This window comes from Chlorocebus sabaeus, chromosome 11 (genome assembly GCF_047675955.1).
Source record: "Chlorocebus sabaeus isolate Y175 chromosome 11, mChlSab1.0.hap1, whole genome shotgun sequence".
Lineage (NCBI taxonomy): Eukaryota > Metazoa > Chordata > Mammalia > Primates > Cercopithecidae > Chlorocebus > Chlorocebus sabaeus.
The window spans coordinates 41,887,938-41,913,773 of record NC_132914.1 but is presented as its reverse complement, the minus strand read 5'-3'; the positions used below and the strand labels follow the sequence as shown (position 1 = coordinate 41,913,773).

The 25,836-nt window shown below is 37.1% G+C and overlaps 1 protein-coding gene across 2 annotated transcripts in view; it reads right to left on the bottom strand.

Moving 5' to 3' along the window:
• TMEM117 (transmembrane protein 117) overlaps positions 1-25,836 on the bottom strand; it is a 570,252-nt gene that overhangs the window by 7,958 nt on the left and 536,458 nt on the right. For both annotated transcript variants that reach the window (XM_008002942.3, XM_008002945.3), the window contains one exon: positions 5,116-5,245. In XM_008002942.3, the coding sequence (XP_008001133.1) occupies positions 5,116-5,245 (130 nt within the window). The remainder of the gene's footprint in view (positions 1-5,115; positions 5,246-25,836) is intronic.

Sequence of the window (25,836 nt, the reverse complement as noted above, 5' to 3'; positions counted from 1 at the left end):
TGGTCTGATTCATACAGGAGAGTTCTTTTAAAAAACCACTTTCTGGGAACTCATTTGCTAGAAATCATGCACCTATGAAAATAAAATCCTTCATTTTTATTCATTATTTTTCACATTCTCACCATTGTAAAACACCTGTACCCTCACACAACACAGGAAACTGAAATAGAACAGACACTACATAGGTTTGTTTACTTCTACATGTTCCATTTTTGCCGAAAGGGTTCCCGTGGGTATCATCGTGCCAACAGTGTGAATTCTTTTCTCAAGGCTGCACAGGCCTTCTTTCTGGCCTTTTGCCCAACCCCCTCCTAATTTACTCAGATGATGGCCACCAATGGGACACTTCCTTTGTCTGGCTGCGATGACAGATGGCAGAGCTTCCACTGGGATTGGCATTAATAGGACTCAGAGGAGCTTCCGAGACTGAATTGAGAGGCCATTCCTCTCTCACCTCCAGAGATTTAGTACATCGCATTTTCAATCCATCTATGCACTTACCTTATAGGTAAAGGGGAAGAGGGCAGAGAAGATCATTATACAGTTGCTTTTAGCGTTTACTTTTAGGAGGAGAACAATGAACTTGGGCTAAAAGTACCAGTGTTACTTAATCGCTGACCATTTATTCCCTTTGTTACTGAAGTCAAAATTCTAAGAAAAAATATATTTTAAAACACCCTTGGATAGAAATGATTTATTTTTATAAGCTGTGGCCCAGCTTATAAAATGAAAGCTCATACATACTGCAGCAAGCCATCTGTCAAGGGGGATCCAGATGAGCTAAACAGATGCAACAATTCAAGTTATTTCTGACATGCATAAATAAAACTAGCTTGGAATCAGGATTAAAAAAATACTCAAATCCTAAATGCTTTTAAAATGTCAATGGGAACTCATCAGTGTCAGATAACCCTCTACATACAGAGTATTTCCTTGGGAGAGAGAATTTTGTATTCTTAGCTTTCTCCTTTTTAAGGACTCAGGACAGCAGATAATAGTAGAGAACTCAGAAGAGTGGATAGGTGGCAAGAGGGCACCCTCTCAAGCTACCCAGCATTTCTGAATTAAATAAAAAAGACAATCTCTGGCCAGATGAAAGAAAGAGCTTTAAGTAAAAAACAGTGAAAGCTTATTGAAAGCTTACTACATGGCAAGCAGTGTCGTAAGTGCCTTACATATATTATTTTAATTCTCACAACAACCCTAAGGGATAAGTATTATTACTGTGCCCATTAAATAGATGAGAAACTGAGTCTCTGAAGGGTTAAGGAACTCGATGAGGACCACATCACCAGTAAGTAGCAAAGCTAGAGCCCATGTATCCAACCTCTTTGCTCCATTGCTTCCGTGTATGCTGGATATCTTTTCCAAATCATAGGGACATGGTAGATTGGGGCCAAGGTGGAGTCAACTTTTGACTCCAGAGACCCTTCACAATCCTTGTCCAGGCTCTTCTAGTGCAGAATGAGCAAAGCAGATAAAGCAACAGAGGGAGCCATTTGGGGTTCTACAGGTTCCCTTCCCATCCCTGGCTCCAGCTTCCTCTGTGGTCACTCAGACCAGCACCTTTCCCCAATCATAGTCTCCTCTGCTGGACCCAGCTCTAAAATTTCAGCTCCTAGGAGGACTCTACCATGTGCCTTTCTCCCTGGTCATCCCACTGCTACTGAATTTGCATTCTACCCCTTGGCTTTTGATTTTAACAGTTGCATATGAAAACAAATTAAAGCTGAGATAAGAGGAATTCTAACTACAGAAAATGTCTCTCAGTAGCAGTGTGTCTCAAAGAGCAGTCCTCTGCCAGCCAGCAGACGTATCACTTGCCATGCTTGACAGAAGGGTGGATTCCAAGCCTGCTGCATACCTCAGGCATCAGATTCTGGAGGTGTGGCTAATGCAGATGTCTTTTAAATAAGCTCTCCAGGTGATTCTAATACACATTAATGTTTGTGATCCCCTGATGGATCTAGAGGGTTTTATGCTTACTAACCCCAGTGGTGATACTATATTTAGTTATCAAGGAAAGCACTGAAGTCTCCATAAAAAAAGTACCAGGACTTGGAGGAGCTGATCAACAAGCTAGAATTTGTAGTTCACATGGAAATTTGTAGGCTACTAACTATTGAGAATATTGAAATGCAGCATGTAGCACAGTATTTTGGAAATTTTACCTAGGTTTCCACAGAAACAATTGTCTTACAAATGTAGTCAGGTAAAGCAAAAAGCCCTTCACAGAAGACTAGATGCCATTCTGGGGTGGCCTCAGCAACCTCTTCAGCCAATTAACAAAACAGAAAGAGTAAAAGAAACAGAACGAAAATGAGAGAGAAAAGCTCAGACTGCTTCAAATTCCAAACCTGTGCCATTTTCCTAGGTATTTTTATCATGGCTATGTGAAGGCATGTGAGCAAACCAGGTTTACCACAAATTGGATTTAATTTGTTTATGGTGGAGCCCTTCACTCCACAGTCCTCACCTACCCTATTTTAGTTTATTTTTTGAGACAGGATCTAGCTCTCTTGCCCAGGCTAGAGTGCAGTGGTGCCATCATGGCTGACTGCAGCCTTGACCTGGGCTCAAGCAATCCTCCCACCTCAGCCTCCCAAGTGGCTAAGACCACAGGAGTGTGCCATCATACCAAGCTAACTTCCTCCCTCCCTCCCTCCTTCTCTTTCTTCCTTTCTTTCTAATTTTTTTTTTTTTTAAGAGCTCAGGTTTCCCTATGTTGCCCAGGCTGGTCTCAAACTCATGGGTTCAAGTGATCCTCCTGCCTTGGCCTCCCAAAGTGCCAGGACTATAGGTGTGAGCCACCACGTTCGCCCCCTATTTTATTAATATTTTGAATTTAAGCTCCAGGATCCTCAAAAGCCTTTTTGGTAAGTCCAGGCACCCAATTATTTGCATGGTGCATTTCAGGGAGATGCTCTGATCTCGTCTGTAGTCTCTCTCAATCAGAAAGGAGACATCCCCAATTATCAACATCACTTGGGGGAGCTTTTCCAAAGTCCTATTCCCTGGCCCTCACCCAGACCTACTGGATCAAAACATCAGTAATGAAACCCAACAATCTGTGTATTTATAAAGTTCTCTGACGACTAGGCCATCAGCATCATATGGCAAACACTGCACCAAAGTCTTAATTACAATACTTTCCCACTTTCGGGCAAACCAGATTAATGTGCAGTCTGCTACAAAAATTTAGCCTTTCATCCTTTTAGGTTTTCAGAAAATAATTCTTGATGGGAAAAGGGTTTTAGTTCAAATGGAAGTCATGTATCTGCTTCTATCTAAATGCACAGTAGGCTTTACCTCAAAGTTAATAACACTGAAGCTTTAGGGACTCTGCATGCATGGCCCCCTTCCGAGGCACTGAATATAATTTTGAGATGTAATTTTATATTCATCTTCTTAAACAGAGTATTCCACATTGTGTAAACTCTGGACACCACAAATCTGAAATCTGTACCGTCTATAAATGACAATGTAAATGATAAAGTTATACAAAATAACCCAAAACTAAATATTTTTAGCAGCTCAATTTTTTTCTTACCAATAGGTTCTCCTTTTTTTTTTTTTTTTTTTTTTTTTTTTTTCCTTTTTAAACCTGAAGTTCTGTACTTAAGGAGGATATTTCTGACAAGGCATTCTGATAGTCAGAAACAATATTAGTGTAATGATGGCCTGGGACAAGAGCTGGTAGCAAGAACAGATGGTCTACACAAAAGCCCACCCAAAGGGATATGATGATGCCATGTGTGTGATAGCTGTTTTAGAAGTCCAAGAGGGTAGCATGCTGCAGAGATTAAGTGGGGACTCTGAAACCACACTATGTGACCTGAACTCAAATTGATTGATTTACCCAGTGAATGTAATAGATGGGCCTCATTCATTTTGAATAGGAAAAGAAACCTGCTGCATCTTCCCTATTCATGAGCTCATTCTCCAATTTAGGAAGGTCGCCTCATGCTCAAAGCAAAAAACAGCCTCCTAGCTGGGAAGCAAAGGTTTTTTGCAGTACTCAGATGTTAATGTTTTCTGGGCTCAGACTATTTTTATTCAGCAGCACAGACGGTAGTGTAAGCACAGATTTCTTCAGCAGATTTTATTATACCAGGTGTGGGATCCTAGGCCATTGTCCTTAAAACAGACACACATTCATTACCTGCATCTGAACAGCTTTGAACTAATGCCATCCTTTATCGGTGATCATTCAGCTGTCTGCGTCTTGTCATAAAGAAAGAGAGATATAAAACGTAGCTCCGGGAAGCCCTTTTTAGATGAGAATGACTGATATGTCATGAAAGGATATTATAATAAATCATATTTTAGCCATTTCAAAAGCAGAGAATATCTGAAAATAAAATAATCTGAAGATCCACAAGAGAATCACTTAAGACGAACCCGAGCTTTGCCACAGAAGTAGGTTTTAGAAAAATCAAATGAGAAGTGGCCTAACTCCCTAAAAGCGTATGTTCTGATTGGGGCTCTAGGATACCATTGTTTTAATTTCAGCAACAAATAAAGAACAAGAGCATAAAGAATATAACATTGAAAATAGACACTGAGTTCTATGTAGTGAAAAATAAACCCGTCCAATGAAAAAGGTCAAGTAGAGTGGTATATGGAGTATGGCAGAAATGGCTCTCCACACCAAAGATTTTTCTTCCCTCTTTGATAATCCTACACTAGAATACTAGATCGGACACCAGAAGTGGCTGCTCAACTAAGGACTATATTTCCTTGCTCTCCCTGACTCTAACTAGGGCTATGTACCAGATATCATCAATGGAACATGAGGAAAGGTGACATATTTCTTTTCCAAGCCCAAGAGGTTAAAGAACAGACAAGCCTTCTTAATCACTTTCCCCATTCTCTTTATTTCCATCTGCCTGCTGGATGCTAACACTGACACTGTCCAAGCCACCAGTAACCTAGGTCCCAGAATGATAGTACGGAGCCCCCTGTTGATCTGAAAACCGCCTTGCACTGTTAAGTGAATGAGAAATAAAATTGTATTTATGCCTCTCAAATATTATGGCTTGCTTTTTACAGCAACTCGCATTACCCTGACTAATGTACGAAGATAATCAAATTGTGTTCGAAGATACAACACACCTGTTATGTGAATACGATATTCCTCCTTGAAGATCTTCTGGAAGAAAGGAATCTTGAACTGCATGTGAGGGGTGTGCAAACCAGGGAGATTTACATCAACGTCTCCCATGAAATGGGGGAATTCCCAGTCCTGTCAGAGAAAATCAAATAAAAACATATTTGTGATTTGTTTCATTCCTAAGCAGCAAAACATCAAAAATTGACTTTTTATAAGCACTTATTTTAAAATCATTTAAATGCAGCCAGCTGTTAGATATATCAGTTTCATTCTGTGATGGTTATTTTATGTACATTAGGTAGCAGTACACATTCAAAATCAAAATTAAGTCGTAACTTATATCTTCAGATTTTCTTTTTAATGTGGTAATAAGAAACCAATACAGAATTGATTTGCATCTACACATGTTTATCTCTTTCATTCTGGAGAACTTAAATGTTTTTAGGAAGGAAGTGATCTGTATTTAATAAATATGGGATAAATTTGTTATTTTTTGTTTCATGACTTTTAAAAAATATGAACCTTATAGCATGTTTTCTGTAAGAAGACAAAGTAAAGAAGATCTGATTCACTTAACCAAGTTCTTTGATTCACATCAAGTGACTTTTACTGATCACGTCTGCTGGCAACCATCCAGAATGTAAAAATGACAGGCACCTGTCCTGCTCTGTTGCAATTCAGCATCAGTTTAAGCCAAACAATGGAAGACCTGACATGGTAGCATGAGAGATCAACAATGAATTTTAATTCCCAAATTGTCACTAGTTATTTCCTTGTTGTCAAGGCAAAACTGGGTGGGCCAACCCTCCTTCTCTGAAGGAAGGGAAACAGATGCAAATGAGGATATTTTTAGGTGTCTGACCTCCTCTTGGTTTTCAGATAGAGGCACCAAATTAAAGTTCATAACTAGCATATGAAGAAAGAATATACAAAATTTGAAGAAACATTTGAGATAGATCCATAGACACTAGTATACACATTTTCACTTGTAACACCTAAATAATCACCAAATAATCAGTCCTATATTTAGTTAATATCCTTTAAAGAATGAATATGAAAAATTCAGAAACAAAATATTAATTTGAGATTTTAATCTATTACATCAATATAAAGAAATTAAGTCTATTCGAGACTTTTATATTTGCAGCTGAGAGGGATGTGCTAGTAATATAGTGCCTAAACTTTTTAGAGGTTTCCATGTCTATTCCACTCTCCTCTCTGTTGGGAATTCTGGTTAAGAGCGAATGGGCCTTGAAGAAAAGATAATATGTGACTGGCAGTAACCAGAAAAGTCTGCAGTGTCTACCAGTTTCCTGATCTACGGATCATTTCAAGCTGCTAATAAGAAATAAATATACAAGAAGAAAAACGGAATGATGCAACATTATCCCTTTCCATCAGTGTACGTGTAAATCTCTTGTTGGTCTCACCTCCACTTGTCTTTCAGACATCAGCAGCAAATAGACATGTAATTTGGGAAGTTCATAAAACCCAACACACTAAAGCTGAATTAATTTGGCACATTTTGATCTAAAATATTAGGTTAATGTGCATTTGCCTTTTTTCTCCCACTAATGCCACCTTTGTTCTTTCTATGTTGCTTGGAAGACATTTGCAAAAATAATAATAATTGACATTGAATTTAGTATTTTGCTGAAATATAACTCATGAAAAATTATGCTTGACAAAGAAAATCACTGATAACCAGAATATCTTTCACTTGCCCTGGATAAATGACACAAAGCATTATCAATACAGCACTTCTCTTTTTATTTCTGGGTTTAAGGAAGAGAAGATTTCTTGGTAGTAACTGGTCAAGTGTATTCAGAACTGGTTTCTTTCTAGAAAGACACTTTTGAATGCTCCCATTTAGCGTTTCCTTCAATGAAGCTAAAGTTTTCTATTGGGTATGAAATTGGTTTTAGTTTGAAAGCAATCTCTAGAGATTTCTTGTAGACTATGATCAAAATCTCTCTCTCTCTCTCTCTCTCACACACACACACACACACACACACACACACTTCCTTATTTCCCACCTGTACTTTCACAGAGAAAGATAAGTTATGGAAATGGAGAGTAAAGGAAAGAGGGGGAAGAACAAGTCTTAGTTTTTATCTGGAAGATTACTTTATTTTTTTTTCTTTTTTTAAAGAAAGGGCTCAGAGAAAGTAGTTTGGACCTGGGGGTGTGAAGTGTGAGAGAAGCAGCTGGTACCATGTAAGAATTTTTTAAAAGAAGATAAATAAAATAGATAATGACTCATTCATAAAGTCCTTCATATTCAGCCTATTTTACTTTTTATAATCACGATTTTGTTTTTCCAAACTCTTTTACTTAATCTCCTAAAGCCTTACCTCCATTCTCTCTCTCTACTACTCTGATTTTTACATTTCAATTCCTACTCTACATATCTCTTCAGACTCATCATTCTTGAGTGAGTGTAAACTCTGGCCTAATTTAACTTGGAGCAGAAAAGTAATAATGATAATTGCTAACATTTCACAGGACACGTGGGGCTCATTTAATAGAAAATGGACATCCTGGCCAGGCGTGTTGGCTCACCCCTGTAATCCCAGCACTTTGGGTGGGACAGGTTGGCAGATTACCTGAGATAGGGAGTTTGAGACCATCCTGGCTAACATGGTAAAACCCCATCTCTACTAAAAATACAAAAATTAGCCAGGTGTGGTGGTGCGTGCCTATAATCCCAGCTACTTGGGAGGCTGAGGCAGGAGAATTGCTTGAACCCGGGAGGCACAGGTTGCAGTGAACCAAGATTGTGCCTCTGTACTTCAGCCTGGGTGACAGAGCGAGACTCTCTCTCAAAATAAATTAAAAAATAAATAAGGAAATGGACATCCTAGGCTGATGAAACCTCAGGTATTTAAAGGAGATAGAAAGCAGAGAGAGTGGGGATGGTATTCTGAATCTGTCTAGGTTCCAGTCTCTTCATATATAAATTGGTGTTTAATATGTCAGCCTCACAAGCTCCTTGGGAGGATGAGATAACATTAGCACACTGCTGGAGATAGAGGTGAAAGACAGGTGAATGTCCAACAAAAATGGTTTATCTCCTGGCATAATTTCAAGGTCAAGTTTATCCTGACAGTGAAGCAAAGGAAGTGGATAGGTATGTTTCCAGGAGGGCCACACATTGGCTGTTTCAAGGTCCAGGAGAAAAAGGAAGAAAGCCGTGTTCTCCTTTCTGACCTTATCCATTGCAGAACACTGGCCCCTTGGGGTCTTTGACCAGGACTTGGGCCAGAGCACGGTCCTCCCAGAGGGTGCCTGGAACAGGGCTGTTGAGAAGGGCACCTCCCTCAGAGACATGTAAGCACTGGCTTCACGAAGACAGAAGAACAGGAGCTTACTGGTTTCTTGTGCAATGTGGGCCACACTGTGTGTGAAAGACTTTAACAGTGTGAGGGAGACATTGCTGCTATGCAGGTGGGAGGCATAGCCAGCAACATGTGTAACCGATGGCAGAGGAAATCTGTGGACAGTTGGGTTATAAATGATGGAGCATCTGCAACATTCTATTATCATCCTAGGCTGTATATTCATGTATATACTTACATACAAGACCATCCTGCTTGCTATTATTAACCCATTTTTTATTGAAGTATAATTGACAAATAAAAATTACAAATATTTAAGGTCACAACGTAATGTCTTGATATATGCATACATTATAAAATGATAACCACAATCAAGCTAATTAACACATCCACCTGCAGATGTGAACATCTGCCTCAGGGAAGCTGTCACTTGTCCAAAGTGACATAGGTGCCTGGCTCCAAAGAATACATACTTTCTGCTAGGCCATGCTGCCTTTAACTATGGAAAGTGACATCACTTCCTGCTTTTAATTCAGAACTGGAATTATTTTTATCTGCTGTATGTGTTCTAATTGAGAATCACTGAAGGCAGTCATCACCAAAAGCCAGTTACATGACAGGCTTTAAATTATTTTCCTTCTTTTTTTTTTTTTTTTGTCACAGGGATGTCATTTGATTCATACTACCTTGATGTAAACAAGAAGACCAACTTAACACTTTCTTCAAGAAACAACTGCCCCAGGGATAGTTGGCTTCTAATCAGACTCTGATGAGTGGAGAGATTTGACTAATGGGTGATTCACAGCAAACATTGAGATTCTCTTGGCATCATAACTATGGATGTATAGCCAGTTTTATACACAGATTGTATAGAAGTGTTATGAGAGTCATGGCTTTCTTTCCTTCTACATAAATGTAAAATACATATTTTGAATACAAGATAAAAATGTTGAATTAAGGGAATGATGAGGCAAGAGGTGTTCAGCTACAAACCCCATGGTAGACAGGCTAATGCTGGGATTGTATACTATGAAATATTCATTTATTTTGTTCTTTAAGAAGTGTTATCGGTGTTTAGTAATTCACAGCTTTCTTATTCTCTCCTATTAAATCTTACAATAACTGCAGAGGTCTATCAGATTGGTGGTTCAGTGATGTGAGAATTACTTAGGCACATGGTATTACGCTACTCCAGTTCTCATCAGTTCAAGGTAATGTACACAGTGTGAACAGATTTCCAACTTTGCATCTTGCTTCATATATGATGAACAGTTAATTTTTATTCATATGGGTGTATTTCCCATATAAAAATAAAAGGACAGTGTCATGATATATATACAATCTTATTTTTTACATATATGGATGGTTTACTTTTGCCTATAGCAATGAAAATCAGTTACTGATCCCTATTATTCATAAGCCACATTAGACACAGAATTTCAGTTCGATGTTAAATATACAGGCAAGATCATCTCAGGATATCTTGGATTCATAATTTCCCAATGTTTTCTCATTGAGACCCATGCCTCAGGGTCAAGGAAAATAATTTGGTACTATTCAGGGGAACTCAAGCTTGAAACCAACACTGTTTTGAATTCCCTGACTGGCATTCAATTTCCCAAATCAAATGAAGAGACCTCATTTCTATTTAGAGAAGCGTTAGAGGATAAAAATGTAATGATTACTCCACCCTGCAAAACTAAAGCCATAGTATCAGAATAAAAGTTGTATTTTCTAGGCTAAAAATTATCCACCTGGTTTATGAGAAAATTGATAGATTAGATTAAATTTTAGTGAAAAGTTGATTACCATTTAGAACAGAGTTGACAATAGATTCTTAAACGTTACTATAAAATACCAACAGTTTTCAATGTAATAATTTGTATATCTTCTCTTTATAGGCATTAGATTATTAAGCTTGAATGATATCAAACATCAACTTTACAGATATATTTATTTATTTCTATGTTAATCTCTATCCTCCCATATTTCATAACTGAATTTAGATCTATGAATATCATAACATCATTCTACTAAAAAATTTCCCCAGCTTGTAAAGTGTCCTTAGCTTTGCTATGCTTAGCAGTGTCCTAGCAACCGAATTTCAGATGACAGTGAGCAGTGGCGGCCTGGAGAATTGTACTCAGGCTTTGGGTGATATTTTTGTTTCTTATTAAGAAACTCGAGTGCCTGGTTTCTTTCAGCAACACTGTACTTCTTCTAATTGGCAAAGTTAGAAGCACTGTACTTCTTCTAATTGGCAAAGTTGCCCTAGTATCACTTGGCCAAATAAATCCATAGAAACCTTGACATAGAAACCTTGATTTTGCTTATTTATTTGTTTATTAATGTAAGCTCCAGGGAGCTTAGAGGAATTTCTTTCTGTTTTGTTCACTGCTGTATTTTCTATGGCTGAAATAATGCTCAGTATATAGTAAGAACTCAAATATTTGTTGAATTGATGAATGGAACTCTCTGAAGGTTGAAGATATATAACAATCCCCACCTGTAATCCCAGCACTCTGGGAGGCCAAGGCAGTCAAATCACTTGAGTTCAGGAGTTCGAGATCGCCCTGGCCAATATGATGGAACCCCATCTCTACTAAAAATACAAAAATTATCCAGGTGTGGTGGCTCATGCCTGTAGTCCCAGCTACTTGGGAGGCTGAGGTAGGAGAATCGCTTGAACCCGGGAGGCAGAGGTTGCAGTCAGTCAAGATTGCACTACTGCACTCCAGCCTGGGTGACAGAGCAAGACTCTGTCTCAAAAAAAAAAAAAAAAAAAGAATCCCTTTGTGGTTTCACATAAATGGAAACACAAGATGGATATAAGTAAACAGAAACAACACAATGAATACTTGTTTTTGTAAATAAACATTATACATCAATCTTATATTAATTATTAAAAAGTGGTGTCTTATTTTTTCCCTATAAACTAGTTGTACTGGAATTATACAGAGTGAAACAAAGATTGAGCCATTTGTCATTGATCACAGAGGAAAGGAGTGGATAATTAGAGAGAGTGGAAGTCATTGTAAATATCATGAGAAGAGGGAGTAAATGTTTGGAGAGTTGGTTAAAAATGTTTGTTGGGGTGATCCAAGTCACCCTTTTCGTCATCATGTAAATGCAAAGAAGTTCATGAGACATGTCTAACCAAGGGAGAGAACAAGGAAAGAGAATATAAACCAACATGTGATTTTTTAAAGATCCCGTGATCATTTCGAACAGTGAATGACAGCAGGAGGAGCATTAAGGCAAGGCTGAATGTAAGAGATGCCGTGCGGTAAATGTGAACAATAGAGACATTGCAGGAGGTTACTTCCTAGATATCTTTTGACAACTCCTCTTTTCTCATATGTTGTATTCTCATTTTCTCTTAATATTTACTGTTGTTTTTCCCTTCAAGGGCAAATTAATTTTGTAACCCTTTGGAGTTTTCTCTCAGGAGGAACTTATGCTATTTAAAGAAATTAAAATCTGTGGAGAAAAATCTAGACTTTCTGGTTCAAGTAGGCTTTTTTCAATAAGAAGTAAAAATGGCAGACCTCATTCATCACTAAAACAGATCCAAGTCAAACTTAACCCCTTACTTGAAATGTTGTTTAAAATTTCACTTTTTTTATGTGCTTTTGTATATTCTAAAACACCAATGAACTCTCAAAATCGTTGTTGTTGAAACAATTTAATTATCCGAAGGATTTATTTTATAGGGTGGTTTAATGTCTTTTATTCATCAATAATTTTTCTTACTTGCAAAGGTCAATATGAATTTTCCTGGAAAATTCTGAAGTCAACATATATAAATTAAATATAAGTAATAGTTTAGTGCCTATAGAAAAAGCAAATAAGTCAAGCCCAGAAGAGGCCTGAAAAGTAAGTATAGTCTGTTACTTTTCAGAGGCCTTGCCTTGAGGCTCTGGCAAGATAGCAGTGGGTTTTTAAAGCAAACTTTCTTACACCTAGACACCTTGAAAACATCATTCCTTTAAGTGCCAAGGTAGAAACCTGTCTGATGAAATGCACTGGGCCTCATTTAAAGACGTCCTGCCCTGGCAGACTGATGTGATGAAGGACAAAATATAAGTCAGTCTTGTAAGTGTTTACAACTAATAGAAATGTACCATGTGGCATCTAGGAATAATGGAAAATCAATACCCCCTCACTAGGCAAATATGGTTAACCAGTGCACAGGAAAGAATGCTTAACATCTTAAAGACACCAATAAAAGGGGAGAGGGGGTGCAAATAATTGGCTATGAAGAGTTGCTGATAACTAAAGTTAGTGCAAAGTCTAAAGAAACGCACTCAATGATAAGTTATCTTGGATCACCTTCATCGGTTATCAAACAACTTGATCTAGTTAGCACTTCCTAAGAAGAAGGAAAGTTAACTATATAAATTGGCATATTTCTTACTCAAATGAGTGCTCCTCCAATAAGGAATGAGTGAAATCTAGTGGAACAAAGTTATTAGACAACATATTTGTGTTCTTGTTCAGGCTCTGGCTACAGTTCAATAGCATATAGCTCCTACTTATTTGGTGCTTTGTTATATTTGCATATTTGGTACAAAATGTCACTGCTCCAGAATCTGTTCTGGCTGCACACATGCTGCCAGGAATGGTCACATTCAATTGTCTGAATGAATAATTTCTTCTGTGGGCTATATAGGAAAATTAATTGCATACTGTCAAGAGTAGGTATTATTGTCCTTGGTAACATTTTTATTTAATATTGAGGTCATTTTTCTCCATGAAAAAATAATGATGATGGAGATCAGTAGGAAATGTGATTCAATATAAAAATATTCACTTTACAAATAAGGGAGAGCATACAAAATTGATCTAAAATATTAGATGGTGGGTAGAGGTGAACGACCTCCAGAGTTCTTCACAATGGTTTTAGTTCTATGATTATACGTTTTTCTGGAATGTCTTATGGAGCATATATTCTATTTGGGGAGACAGACCAATCAGAAAATAGCAAGATAATGTGATGTCAAATAGTGATAAGTGCTCTGAAGCAAATAAAGCAGAGAAAGGGGATGGAGAATAGTGAGTTGGGTGTGGCTTCTATTTTAATTATTAAAAAGAAAACTTCTCTGAGGATGACCTTTGTGTGGAGTACTGACTGATATGAAAGAAGAAGCCCTGAGAAGCTCTGGAGGAGGATTATATCAGCTAGAGGAAAGAGCAAGTGCAAAGGCCCTGAAGAGGAAATGAGACGATTGTATTGAAGAAACAGCAAGGTAACAATGGTCATGGGAGCGTGAGTGATGTGAACAGGTTATAAACCAACAGCAGGAGGGGTAAAAATCTATTAGGAGACTGTTGCAGTAGTTTAGGTGTGAAATGATGGCAATTTAAATAAGGGTGGCCAGGTGATCAGATCAAGGTGTATTTTGAAGGCATCACCAACTGAATTTCTGAATGGCTGGAGCAACTGGGAAATGGTAATAGCATTTGCTGAGAAGGGAGACATTGGAGAACCAATACACTTGCAGAAAATAGAGAAGTGGGTAAGAAATCCAGAGAGCTCAGAATATGCTAATATGGAAGGGCTTATTAGACATCCAAGTGGAGGTATATTATGTAGGCAGTTGAGAATCTTTGGGGAGAGCACAAGGCTGGAGATATAGATGTGGACTCACCAGTCTATTGATCTAAGGCCACAGAATTGGATAAAATCATTTAGAAAGGAGCATAGAAACCCAAGAGAAGAGGCCAGGGACTGACTGAGGCACTCCCTCATTTATAAGCTGGAAGAGAATCCCATAAAGAAAACTGAAAAGAAATGACATGCATTAGAAGAACAAGAGAAAGTGGTGTCCTAGAAGCCAGGTAAAAAAATGTTTCAAAAGGGAAGGCATGATTGACTTGTGTCAAATGCCCCTGAAGGGTTAAGTAATAAAAAGACTGAATATTAACCATCAGATTTGGCAAAATGGGGGTTGTTGATATTGATAAGACCTTTGAGCCCCTGAGGAAGCTGACATTGGGCACAAAGGCCTGATTGGAGTTGGTTCAAGAGAAAACGGGAGGTGAGAAGTACAGGAAATAAATACGGAACTCTAATGAGGAGCTTTGCTGTTAGTTGGAGTAGGGCAAAGAGGCAGTACCTGGAGAGAGACTATGATTAGATTAGTTTCAAATAATTTTGTTAGCATAAAATAACTTGAATTTTAGTAGAACAGAGGACTCTGACATGTGAGATTCCCTTTTAATATTTTCAGTAGTTTTTGCAATGGCAAATGTTAAAAGCCAGTGTGCACCAATATGGATACACTGGTTGTTTACAGCTGGTGTCCATTCTGATTGTGCAGTATCTATTCTCTTTGGTCAGTACTGCTGCTGTACCAGTAGTTAAATATTCTGACCATAACTCTTTGTGAAGTCAAGATAGTTGTTCTTCTAAAAAACAAAACAAAACTGGGTTAAGTTCACTGTGTCTTGAATGTAGCAGGCTTTTAGAAACAATAGGTTGGATCCTCACTGCTCTGTACCCAGTGTGGTTTCTTTCTGTTTTCATCTTTTTTAGTAAAGACTTCAGGTTCTGAAACAACCTCTGTCTCTGACCCCTATGGACCACCCTGTGATAATATGTAACAGAAAGTAAGACCTTTAGAGCAATGGGTTTGAACTGGCAGGCTTTCCATGCTTTTCTTCAATGAGTGTTAGGTCAAGAGTGTTCATCCTCTGAGCTCTAGAGAAAAATTATCCACCCTCATGTAAGAGAGGAAAGACTAGGAAAATGAGATACACTGGAGCAGGTTACAGGGAAGGAAAGAATAAAATAAATTTTGTTGTTGGAGAATTATTCCCTTAGTGAATTAAAAAATTTTCTGAAACTATTGTTAGTCCAGAGGTCAACGGCCAAGAGAAGTCTAAAATACATTACTTTCCTTTTTGGACACCTATGGGAGAGAGATTCTATCACTCTCGGGGTCTTTTTGGAAAACAAGTCCACATGCTAGAGTAAAGAACCTTACATGCTTGTTGGCAGTTGCCTATCTTTATATCGACACAATCCATTCAAAGCCTGAGGTGGCTACAGCAAATCTGTTTCATAGATTCCACATAGCATGAATAGAGTGAATGTGACGTCCACATTTCTCACAGAAGTTCCCAATGATATACTCAAGTTCCCCATAGGAGGGATCACACTGTTATAGAACTAATTCAACAGTTAGTCAATGCTCACTGGATGCAAAGCATCTATTCTCAAAGAATATAAAATAACATTGATAAATAAAGAATCAAACTAACTCTTCCTTTTATAGTTACAGACAATGACAGTCAAGGAGGTTACAGGAATCCTCCCATATCATCCAACAGATAACTGAAAGAGATCAGATGAAATTCAATCAGTAGCCCCCGAACTATATTCCAATACATTTCCCTTCATATTACTGAGGACTCTTCAAGAAAATCCTATATAGGAGATTGACTGTATTTTCATATTCAATTCAGACTAAGCAAACAAACAGTTGTCATGAATTTGCTCTGTGCCAGACATTTGATATATTTAATCTATGGTAAACCACATGCAAATATATATGGTAGGTAGGATTTTTCTTAATTTACTTGGGAGTAAACTGAGGCTCAGAGAGCAGTTAAATAGCTTATCCAATGCTGTACAACTGATACCAAAAGGATTTGTACCCAGGACAGTCTGATTGAAAAGACTTCTTTTGTTTACCACAGTAAGATTTTTCATGACATTTTCCCCCATCAGGCCTAATGTTGCAATTATCTGCCCACTTTAAGTCCAACTATCATGCCGATATGTCTTCCTGTTTGATGCTAAATTATATCTGTAATGAAAGGTTGACTTTCAGTGGTATGTTGCAGCTTATCTTGAAATAATATTTTCTCAGAATTTTTTGCTACCTGGAGCACCTGGGGAGGGACCTGTCTAACACACATTGCAAAGTGATGGAATGGAAGTGGTCCTATGTTTATCCTGCAAGTCATTGACAAAGCCTACAAAATATGCAGGCTGAGATAGGCATTTAACTCTAGATGGTTTATGGCCATCTTAGAATTTTTACTGCCAATGCATAGATTTGGCTCTAAACTTATCATATTTCTAGTAATGAATACTATCTCCCTAACTTCTTTGCACTTCGCTTTTCTCACCTGAGGATATTTTTCATCATGTTTAGGCACTCTGATGTCAGATTCCTATATCATTGCATGGAAAAACAGAATGGCTTTTGAGATGATTTAGAGGCCACTAGTGATGGCTATCAAACTTCACAGCTTGCTAAAAAGACATTTTTTATGTTTCTTTGGAACTTATGTGATGGTAAGATTTGTACTCCCAACATACTGCGGCTGTGCATATCATTAAATGGTAAAACTTTCATATTATGTATATGACTTAAGGCAGTGCAAAAACACAAGAAAATCTATATGGGTAACAATAATTTTGGCATAGAAACCTAATGAACTATTTTATCTTAAGTCTTCCTCTGTGCATCAATGGAGTGTTTAAGTAACTGTTACAAAAAGCCCTTCACTTAAAGGATTAATTCCTTTTGCTCATAATTATGATCAGAAGATGACACATTGCCTGTAAATATAAAAATCATTAATCATTTTATTAAATATCCTTCTTTATATTTGATTTTAAATAGAATTGTCAATGTAACCAACATTAAAAACTCTATCTGTAACGTTATTATGAGGTTGAAGCTTCATATAATATCTCTGTGCAATATATCATATTTCTAATGAAATGTGTCATATTTAAAAGTATTACAAATTATATCCTTAGGCATATGTGGAAACAAAGTAACAGGAGAGTTCTGAAGGTGGTAAAAATTATCAGAAAATAATTTTATGCTACCTCAGTATAATACCTCATAAAATTTTTACTCATAAAAATTGGTAAACCTATGGTTCTGAAAATGGACTTTTAATGCACAGAGAGACTATATGGAAGCAATCATAAAAACTAAAAATAAAACATAAAATTTTGCCTTTAAGCAGTGGATTGTACTTGGTGAGCCATAGGTAATTGTGAAATTTTACATTTGCCAGTTGCCAAAGGCTTTGCTTTATGGGTATCTGCAATGTTATATGCATAAATCAATTAATATGTTTTTTTCCCCATATAAACCCAGGTACACTTGATTTATTGCCTCTTGCTGGAGGAGAAGTTGGCAAATCAGCATCATTATGAAACTGTTTAGGTGACAGACTACTCAGAAATCAGTTTTCTGAAAAAGGTTCCAAATTATTTTACAAATGTATGATTTGCTGACTGCTCTCTGCCCCTAATTCCCAACTCAGAGATTCCTGGACTTTTAATACTATATTTATCTTCAAATGAAAAATTCACTCTAACAACTACACACTCAGAACAAATACCTCAACTAATCATGTATTATCTGCCTTTCAATTAGCCTTAGCCTGAAATGGAGAGCTCTTCAAATCTCTTCTTCTTTTAGAATAAAATATAGGAAGAACATTTGGATGTTTTAATGTAAATACCTGCAAGGTATGCTAATTAACTCAGAATCAGTGAAAGATTTTTTTCAATTTTCCTTTCTAAGCCTCAATTATATACAATGAGAAAGAATAATAATGATCATAATTAATGATTTTTCTTTTCCAAGTCAGTAGTTTATGATTAATCATGCCCTTACTGACAATTATATATTATGATCAATAGGCTGCTCATGCAATAATCTAAAATAGATGTCCTTTAAAGTTACTTAAATGAAAGGAAATACATCTTCCTTTACTAATATGATTAAATGTTTGCTTGCCACCCTTCTAGTTGGGCAGTGTAATTGATGCACTATTCTAACAATGACCACTATTCAATGATCTCCCACATGAAGTAGGTTCTGTACTAGGTGCAGTCTTTTACGTGTATTTCTTTGTTCTATTTTAAAAATGATACTACAGGGCAGGTTTTATTTTTCTCATTTTGCAATTGGAGACACTGTGGCTCACAGAAGGCACCTGCCTTACCCACTGTAATATGGCTATAAATAGAAGAGTAAAAGCCAAACCTAGGTCTCTCCAGTCCCATGAGTGTTTTTGCAAGATGGCAAGTAATTCAGCTTGTCCTGGCTCTAAATGACCTTAGATTACTGTCTTGGTCTAACCATTGTTTCGCTTGTGTCTCTCATTAAACCACAGCTGGGCGTGGTGGCACGCACCTGTAGGCAAATAATAATAATTATTATTATTTTAAAAAAATAAGAAAAAAGAAAAAGAAGCTGTCAAATTGTGTACAGATGTTTGCCCACAGTTTTGTAGAGATAAAGTCTTCAGATTGCTCTTCTGGTGTAGTCCTTGTCACTTCTCTTTACTCTATCTTTGATTTCCAGTCATTATTTTTCATTGAAAATAGATCTTGCCTTCACCATCACAATTCTAAGCTAACACTTGTTTTGCCATCCTAGCTAACAACTAATCTCTTTTCTTTGCTTTTTTAAAAAATTAGGTCTTTTATCTGTGCCATCACCTTTTATTTGCTAAATACTTGCACATTCAAGAACTGTTTGTGTCAGTCCCCCTACTAAGCCTCGGCGATATAGCAATGAATCAGGTAGAAATGGCTCTAGGCTCTGTCCTCATGGGGTTTACAATTTGAATATGGCATAACTACATACACAGAATAATTTCAGAAAATATTAGTGCTAGAGAGAAAATAAACCACGATAAGGATTGGGAGAAGCTATGTTAGGGTTAAGAAAAGACCTCTATTAGGTAAGAGCCTCTCCAGGGAAAGGGTACCAAGTGCTGTGCTATGTGCTATGGCTGCAACCAGGACCAAAACAGAGGGACAGAGGTTTACCATCAGGTCTGGTGGGAGTGACAGGTAAAAGAACTAGTTAAGAGCCAAATAAGTGATGATATGTTTTGCAAAGGAAATAAACTAGGGATTGAGAAAAGAAATAACAGAAGGGGCACTCTGCAAGGCATCTTAAAAGAGGAGACACCTGAGCTGGGAGATGAGGATGAGAATGATCTAGCCTTTGAAAAAGACTATTGAGCAAAGCAAGTGCTCAATTACCTACTTCATGCCAGTACTCTGCTAGATCTTGGAAATAAAACGGTCAATGAAAACTCATGTGCACCCTGACTTCTTGGAGCACAGTCTAAAAAGGGAGTTGAACACTAATCAAACAATGATGGAAATAGACCTTAGTACTTCTTGGTTAACCTGTATGGCCATGCCTATCTATCACTCACCTATCACAATGGCACAATTTCTTTTTTTTTTTTTTTTGGTATATGTAACTCTTCTTGACTATTTTCCTCAGTGCCAGCACCAAAGAATCTTCTAATACAGCTTCACAACCGACTACTGTGTGATGTTCATTAACTTCACATTTATGTATTAATTATACACTCCTTGAAGGTACACTTCTTTATGTCTCTCTCAGTCCTTAGCACAATAGCAAATGCGTGGTAGGATGTAAAAACTATTTGGCTGTTTGATTATTCACCAATATTTAGGAAGTGCTTACTATGTGCCAGAAACTGTGCAAGGCCCTGGGATACCAAAGACATAAATGAAAATTCTTGCCTCCAAGAAAGCTCATCCTCTAGTAGAAGAGGCAAACAAGTTAAACAATACTCACAGTATAATATGGAAGCATTGTATTAACAATAGAATCTTGAAAGAAGTTCCCTATGGACCCACTGGGGAATAAATTCCTCATTCAAGCACTGAGAGAATGAGTAAATTAACCAATCATTCTCTATCTTCCATTTTCTTGGTGATCACAGGTTGTTGACAGTATGTAGCTCATCACTGTATTACAGGAGTAGGATGTAACTGTATAAATTGCTCATCTTTTTATAGTATGGAGTTTTTAGTTTTAAACAGAGGCCAAATGAACTTTTCTCAGTGGGTAGCTTTAACATACCCAACTTTAGATTAATTGTCTTTTACAGTCTGTGAAAAAATGTCTTTCTTATAATACTTTAAGTCCCATTTTTCCCAAGACAGACCCTGCTTGTTAGACTGTGTGGTGAAACAGAAAATGCAATCTATACTACTGCTTCAATGCTCAATTCATATCCTTTAAACACTATTGCTAAAGCCATAAAAATGACAATGGTTTGCAAAATTTCTGTCAGCTAGTAGAAATGTTTTGGTGTCCCATGTTAACTTCAGTCAATTTGCAACATTTCTTAAAACCATAAAATACATAAAAAGGGGTAGGTGACTTCAGATCAGCAAGAATATTATTGAGAAAAGTGATTAAAACAAGATTCTCAAGTCCATGGTTAAGGCTGTATGCCTTATTCATATCTAAGCTAGTTTTGACTTAAAATTGTTGACATCATTTAGATTGATTGCCATTTGGAAAAACACTGGTCTGACAGTTTCCTTGGTCAGTATTTACCTTACACATCAATATGTTTTTAATGTGTTTTAAATGTTTTTAAAAGCCAATATTTTAAATCTTTGACTTTTTTTTTTTTTTTTTTTTTTTTTTGAGACAGAGTCTCACTCTCTCACCCAGGCTGGAGTGCAGTGGTGCAATCTCGGCTCACTGCAACCTTTGCCCCTGGAGTTCAGGCAATTCTCCTGCCTCAGCCTCCCGAGTAGCTGGGACTACGGGTGTGCACCACCACGCCCAGCTAATTTTTGTATTTTTAGTAGAGATGGAGCTTCAGCATGTTGGCTAGTCTAAAATGCCTGACCTCAGGTGATTCTTCCACCTCAGCCTCTCAAAGTTCTGGGATTACAGGCATGAGCCACCATGCCCGCCCTAATCTTTAACTCTTGAGGTGATCACTTTGGCACATGACTGTGATACCATGTACCAACCTGTCACCAAAAACAGTAATACACACATATCATTTTCTCCAATGCTTCCATAATTCATAGGAAAAATTTACAGTTACATTTACTTTCTTAAAATGGGGCTTTAGGTATTGGTATACACACATACACACTTTCCTTATTATTTTCATAGGACATTTGACCATGTAAATTAAAATTAAGAGTACAGAAAAATTACATGTTCTAGCGAAGTAGATCTACTTTTAAAAATCAGGTACAAATTTATGTTTTCTTTGAGTTTCAACTTTTTATTTTTAATCTGGTTTCATACTACCAAAGAAACTGAATTGAATGACAATGTGATAAAAATAAAATCAAACTACTTGTTTGTGCACAGACAAAAAAATTGCTAACATTTTTACTTTTAAAATAGCTGCCTTGGAAACTTGTAAACAGTTTGTAACTTGTAAATATAGCTGGTCTTGAGATAATTTTCTTATTCCTTTTTTTCACTTACATTTTAATTTGAGAATACGTTTATGTAGTCGTGTTTAAATGTACTTATGTATCCATATTAATCTGGTCATTCTACTCCTGGAAATCTTCTCTGCTAAGGAAATAATTTAAAAAATAAAGAATCCATATGCATAAATATAGATTTTCAATCTATTGTTATTTATTATGGTGAAAATGTGGAAACTGCCTTTTGATAGAAAAGAGTAAAACAAATTATGGTTTATAATTCCATGGAAAATTACACAGCTACTCAGAATTATAAGTATGCAAACTTTATGAGATATAGTTAAGTGAAAAATACATAATACAAAATTGAATATATGGTACAATTTTATGTGGAAAATCACAGATGCACAGTAAAAATAAAACAAAAAGACATAAGGTAATATATCGAATTAGTTTTATTATTGTAGTAAAATTATAGATGGTTTTAAAATAATCTTGCTTTTCAAAGTTTGAAAGTATTTGTATATTATTTTAATTTTGTGCACACACATATATATACACACACTCTAGACACTTTCCCATTTTCTCACAGCTTTTTTTTTACTTTTTTTTTTTTTTTGCTTTAAATCTCCCTTTAATTCTAACATAGTCAATATCTTCCTTTAAACTCTAACCTTACATCCTCTTATAAATCTTGCTTTCATTCCATATTGCTTTTATTTACTTTTGGTTGGAGAAATTCCTTTTCAGCTCTGAGTTCAAAGGGGATATAATATCACCTGCCTTCTTTCAGTGTCCCCAGAGTGCTGTGAGATGTAATGGGATAATGTCCACACAGCACTTTATGCTCCTTAGAGAAAGGTGTTATATAAAAACAATGCATTATAATTATATATGTTATTACAAAAACCCACAAAGATATTAGAGCTACATTTTGGCACAAGTAGATGGGTTGGACTAACTCCAAGTTAGTTGCAGGCTGGGCAATGTCCCTTTACACCAAACTCCCAGGGGTGGGAGGAGGCTGCTGCTTCTCCCTCCTGGCACTTGCAGTATCAAAAATGCAAAGCCTCAGCTCTTCTCCATGTTACAAACAGAACATTTCAGTTTTCATGTACCATCTTTTAAAAAAAATCACACTATGTCATTTACGTTTACTTGATACTCTCATTTTCATTCTCTCCCGCTTCCCCTGGCTTAGTTCCAACTGAATACATTTCCAATCTATTTATGGAAGATAAATTTACAGAGCCGGGGTCAAAGGCAGATATCACTGACTACTGGAAATTATCAGGTGACACGAGGGATTGGGTATTAATGAAGAATAACACAATCTCTGAGTAGAATTAGAGGTCATTTAGCATAGCCAACCACTACCTGAGGCACATCACCTATCCATTTGTTCACAAGTGGCCAACCATCCTCTGAGAATTTCTAATTAAGGAACACTTGCTACTTCTTATTTCATTTTTTTGAAATTTTACTTTATTTCATTTTTAAATTAATTTCAACTTTTACATTCATGGAGTATATGCGCAGGTTCATTACCTGGGTATATTGTGTGATGCCAGGTTTGCGGTATGATTGTTCCTGCCACCACAGTACTGAGCAGAGTGCCCAACAGTTAGTTTTTCAACCTTTGAATGCCTCCCTCCCTCCCTCCCTGCCTCTAGTAATCCACAGTGTCTTTCGTTGCTTTATGTCCATGTTATCCACTGTTTAGCTCCCACTTATAAGTGACAACATGTGGTATTTGGTTTCCTGTTCCTGTGTTAATTCACTTAGGACAATGACCTCCAGCGGCATCCATTTGCTGAAAGGGGTATGATTTTGTTTTTTGTTGTGGCTGCATGGTATTTCCATGGTGTAAATGTACTGTATTTTCTTTATCCAATCCACCACTGATGGGCACCTAGGTTGATTCCATGTCTTTGCTATTGTGAATAGTGCTGTTTGAACATATGAGTGCATGTGTCTTTTTGGAAGAACAATTTATTTTCTTTTGAATATACACAACCAGTAATGGAATTTCTGAGTCAAATGGTAGTTCTATTTTTAGTTCCTTAAGAAATCTCCAAACTACTTTCCACAGGGGCATTCCTACCAACAGTGTATAAGCATTCTCTTTTCTCTGCAGTCTTGCCAGTATGTTATTTTTTTACTTTTTAATAATAGCCATTCTAACTGGTGTGATGGTATCTTGTGGTTTTGATTTGCATGTCTCTGAGGATGAGTGACATGGAAACGCTACCTCTTTTAAAAGTTCTGACACTTAGAATGTTCTACTCTACATACAGCCACACTCTATCCACTTGTAGTTCTGCTTTCTGAATCTGATCTAAGTATCCCTCCTCTGACTTAGTCACTTCACTGTGCTTCTTTATTCATTCACTCTGTCAACACTTATTCTACAGCCATGGTGTTGTCCCATGTGAGACTCTGGGGACACAAAGAGAATTGCTGACACTTTTCTGTTCTAGAGGATCACACAGTCTAGTGGGGACACAGACATCAAGATAGAGAAATGATCATAATCGTGGCAGGTGCCATGCTGTGGTTAGGAAGGAAAGTGCCAAGGAACAGAAAAGAGGGAGAAACTAATTCTGGCCTTGAGAGCATTCAGTAAAGCCCACAATCCCAGAGAAGGTGATTTTGCTCTCTGTTGAAAAGATGACTAAGATTCTGCCAACTAAAGACATTTTATGAAAGAATTCTGCATACGAACAAATGTGAATGGGCCAGTTTTATGCAAATGACAGTGATAAGTCCAATATGGCTGAATCTGAGTGACAGGGATGAAGTTAAAGGAGTCAGTGTGTGAAGGGTTTTATTTTCAGAGCTTACAAATTAGGCTTTATGCCCCATGCAATGAAGCTAACAGGGATTATGAAGAGCAAATGACATGATCAGATTTGTCCTTAGGAAGATGACTATGATAACGAAGGTAGAGTATTGACTACAGTAGGGGGAGTCTTGTGTTAAGAAGCTATTGCAAAATTCCAGACAAGACATGGTGAAGACCTATATTCCAGTGTTAGAAAGATAGGAGTAAAATCTGAGAAGTTACTAATGCCACCGATGTTAACATATTGAATATGGGAACCAAAGGAGTGGGAGAAGGAAAAGGTAAATCTATTTTCCTTACTTGAGAGACTAAAGGGATGGTGACATCGTTAACAACAACATCAACAACAATATACAGAGAGCAGAAGATTTGGGGAATAATTATAAGATAATAACATCTTCAGGTGGGAATATACAGAAGACAGCTGGAAATGTGGATCTGCAGCTCGGGGAATGTCAAACTTGGAAATAAACTGAAAGAAAAACCCCAGACCAAATAAGCAGAACAAAATAGTTCAAAGGAACTCAGTTGAATACCTAGTGAGGCTTTACTGTGACCTCTCTTATTCTTTTAATTCCATTATTTTTGCCAAAGATGCTGTTGACACTATGAACTCATTCAGAAGACAGTAATATAAACAAAATGGATGAAAAGAGCTTAGTTTGCTCCTTTATAATTCTGCATTTGGTTTAGTTTTGTAGTTTGCAACAAATGCAGTTCATTTATCTGTATTACATGTCATATTGTAATTTGTCATTCTTATCATATCAGACTTTCCTATCTTCCCCAAGACATCTTCCTGAGGAAAAGTAATTTAAGGCATTTCAGGATCTCGTATTCTTAAAATAAGGTCCTTCACACACACAAGTTCTGAGAAGTTACCAACGGGTCTCACAATTGCACAGAAACCCAGTTCTCTCTTTTACCATGTGGAATCTGCCTTTTTTTTCTTTTTTTTTTTTTCCTGACTCTAAACAGATAGCTACCACAGAAGACAATGTCCATGAACCTGCTTGGAAGATGCTGGAAAGCCACTGAGTTAGCCATCAACCTTTATGAAACTGTCTCCCTCCAGTGCTAGCATGGCTGGTTTTGACTCCAGCTAACTACTACCAAAGATGTCTCCTGTCCTGCTTCTTTGGGTCAGATAGAAGGCTGCTCCAGCCTCTCGCTGCAGTCACTATTTTAGTTTTATGTACCCCTGCTTCTTCTGGTGCTATATATGGAATACAAAGCAGAAGTCTTCAGTGTTTCCAAAATTGCTCAAAAATTTTGTAAAGGATGCTTTAGGATTTTTGTCATCGACACACTCAAGGCT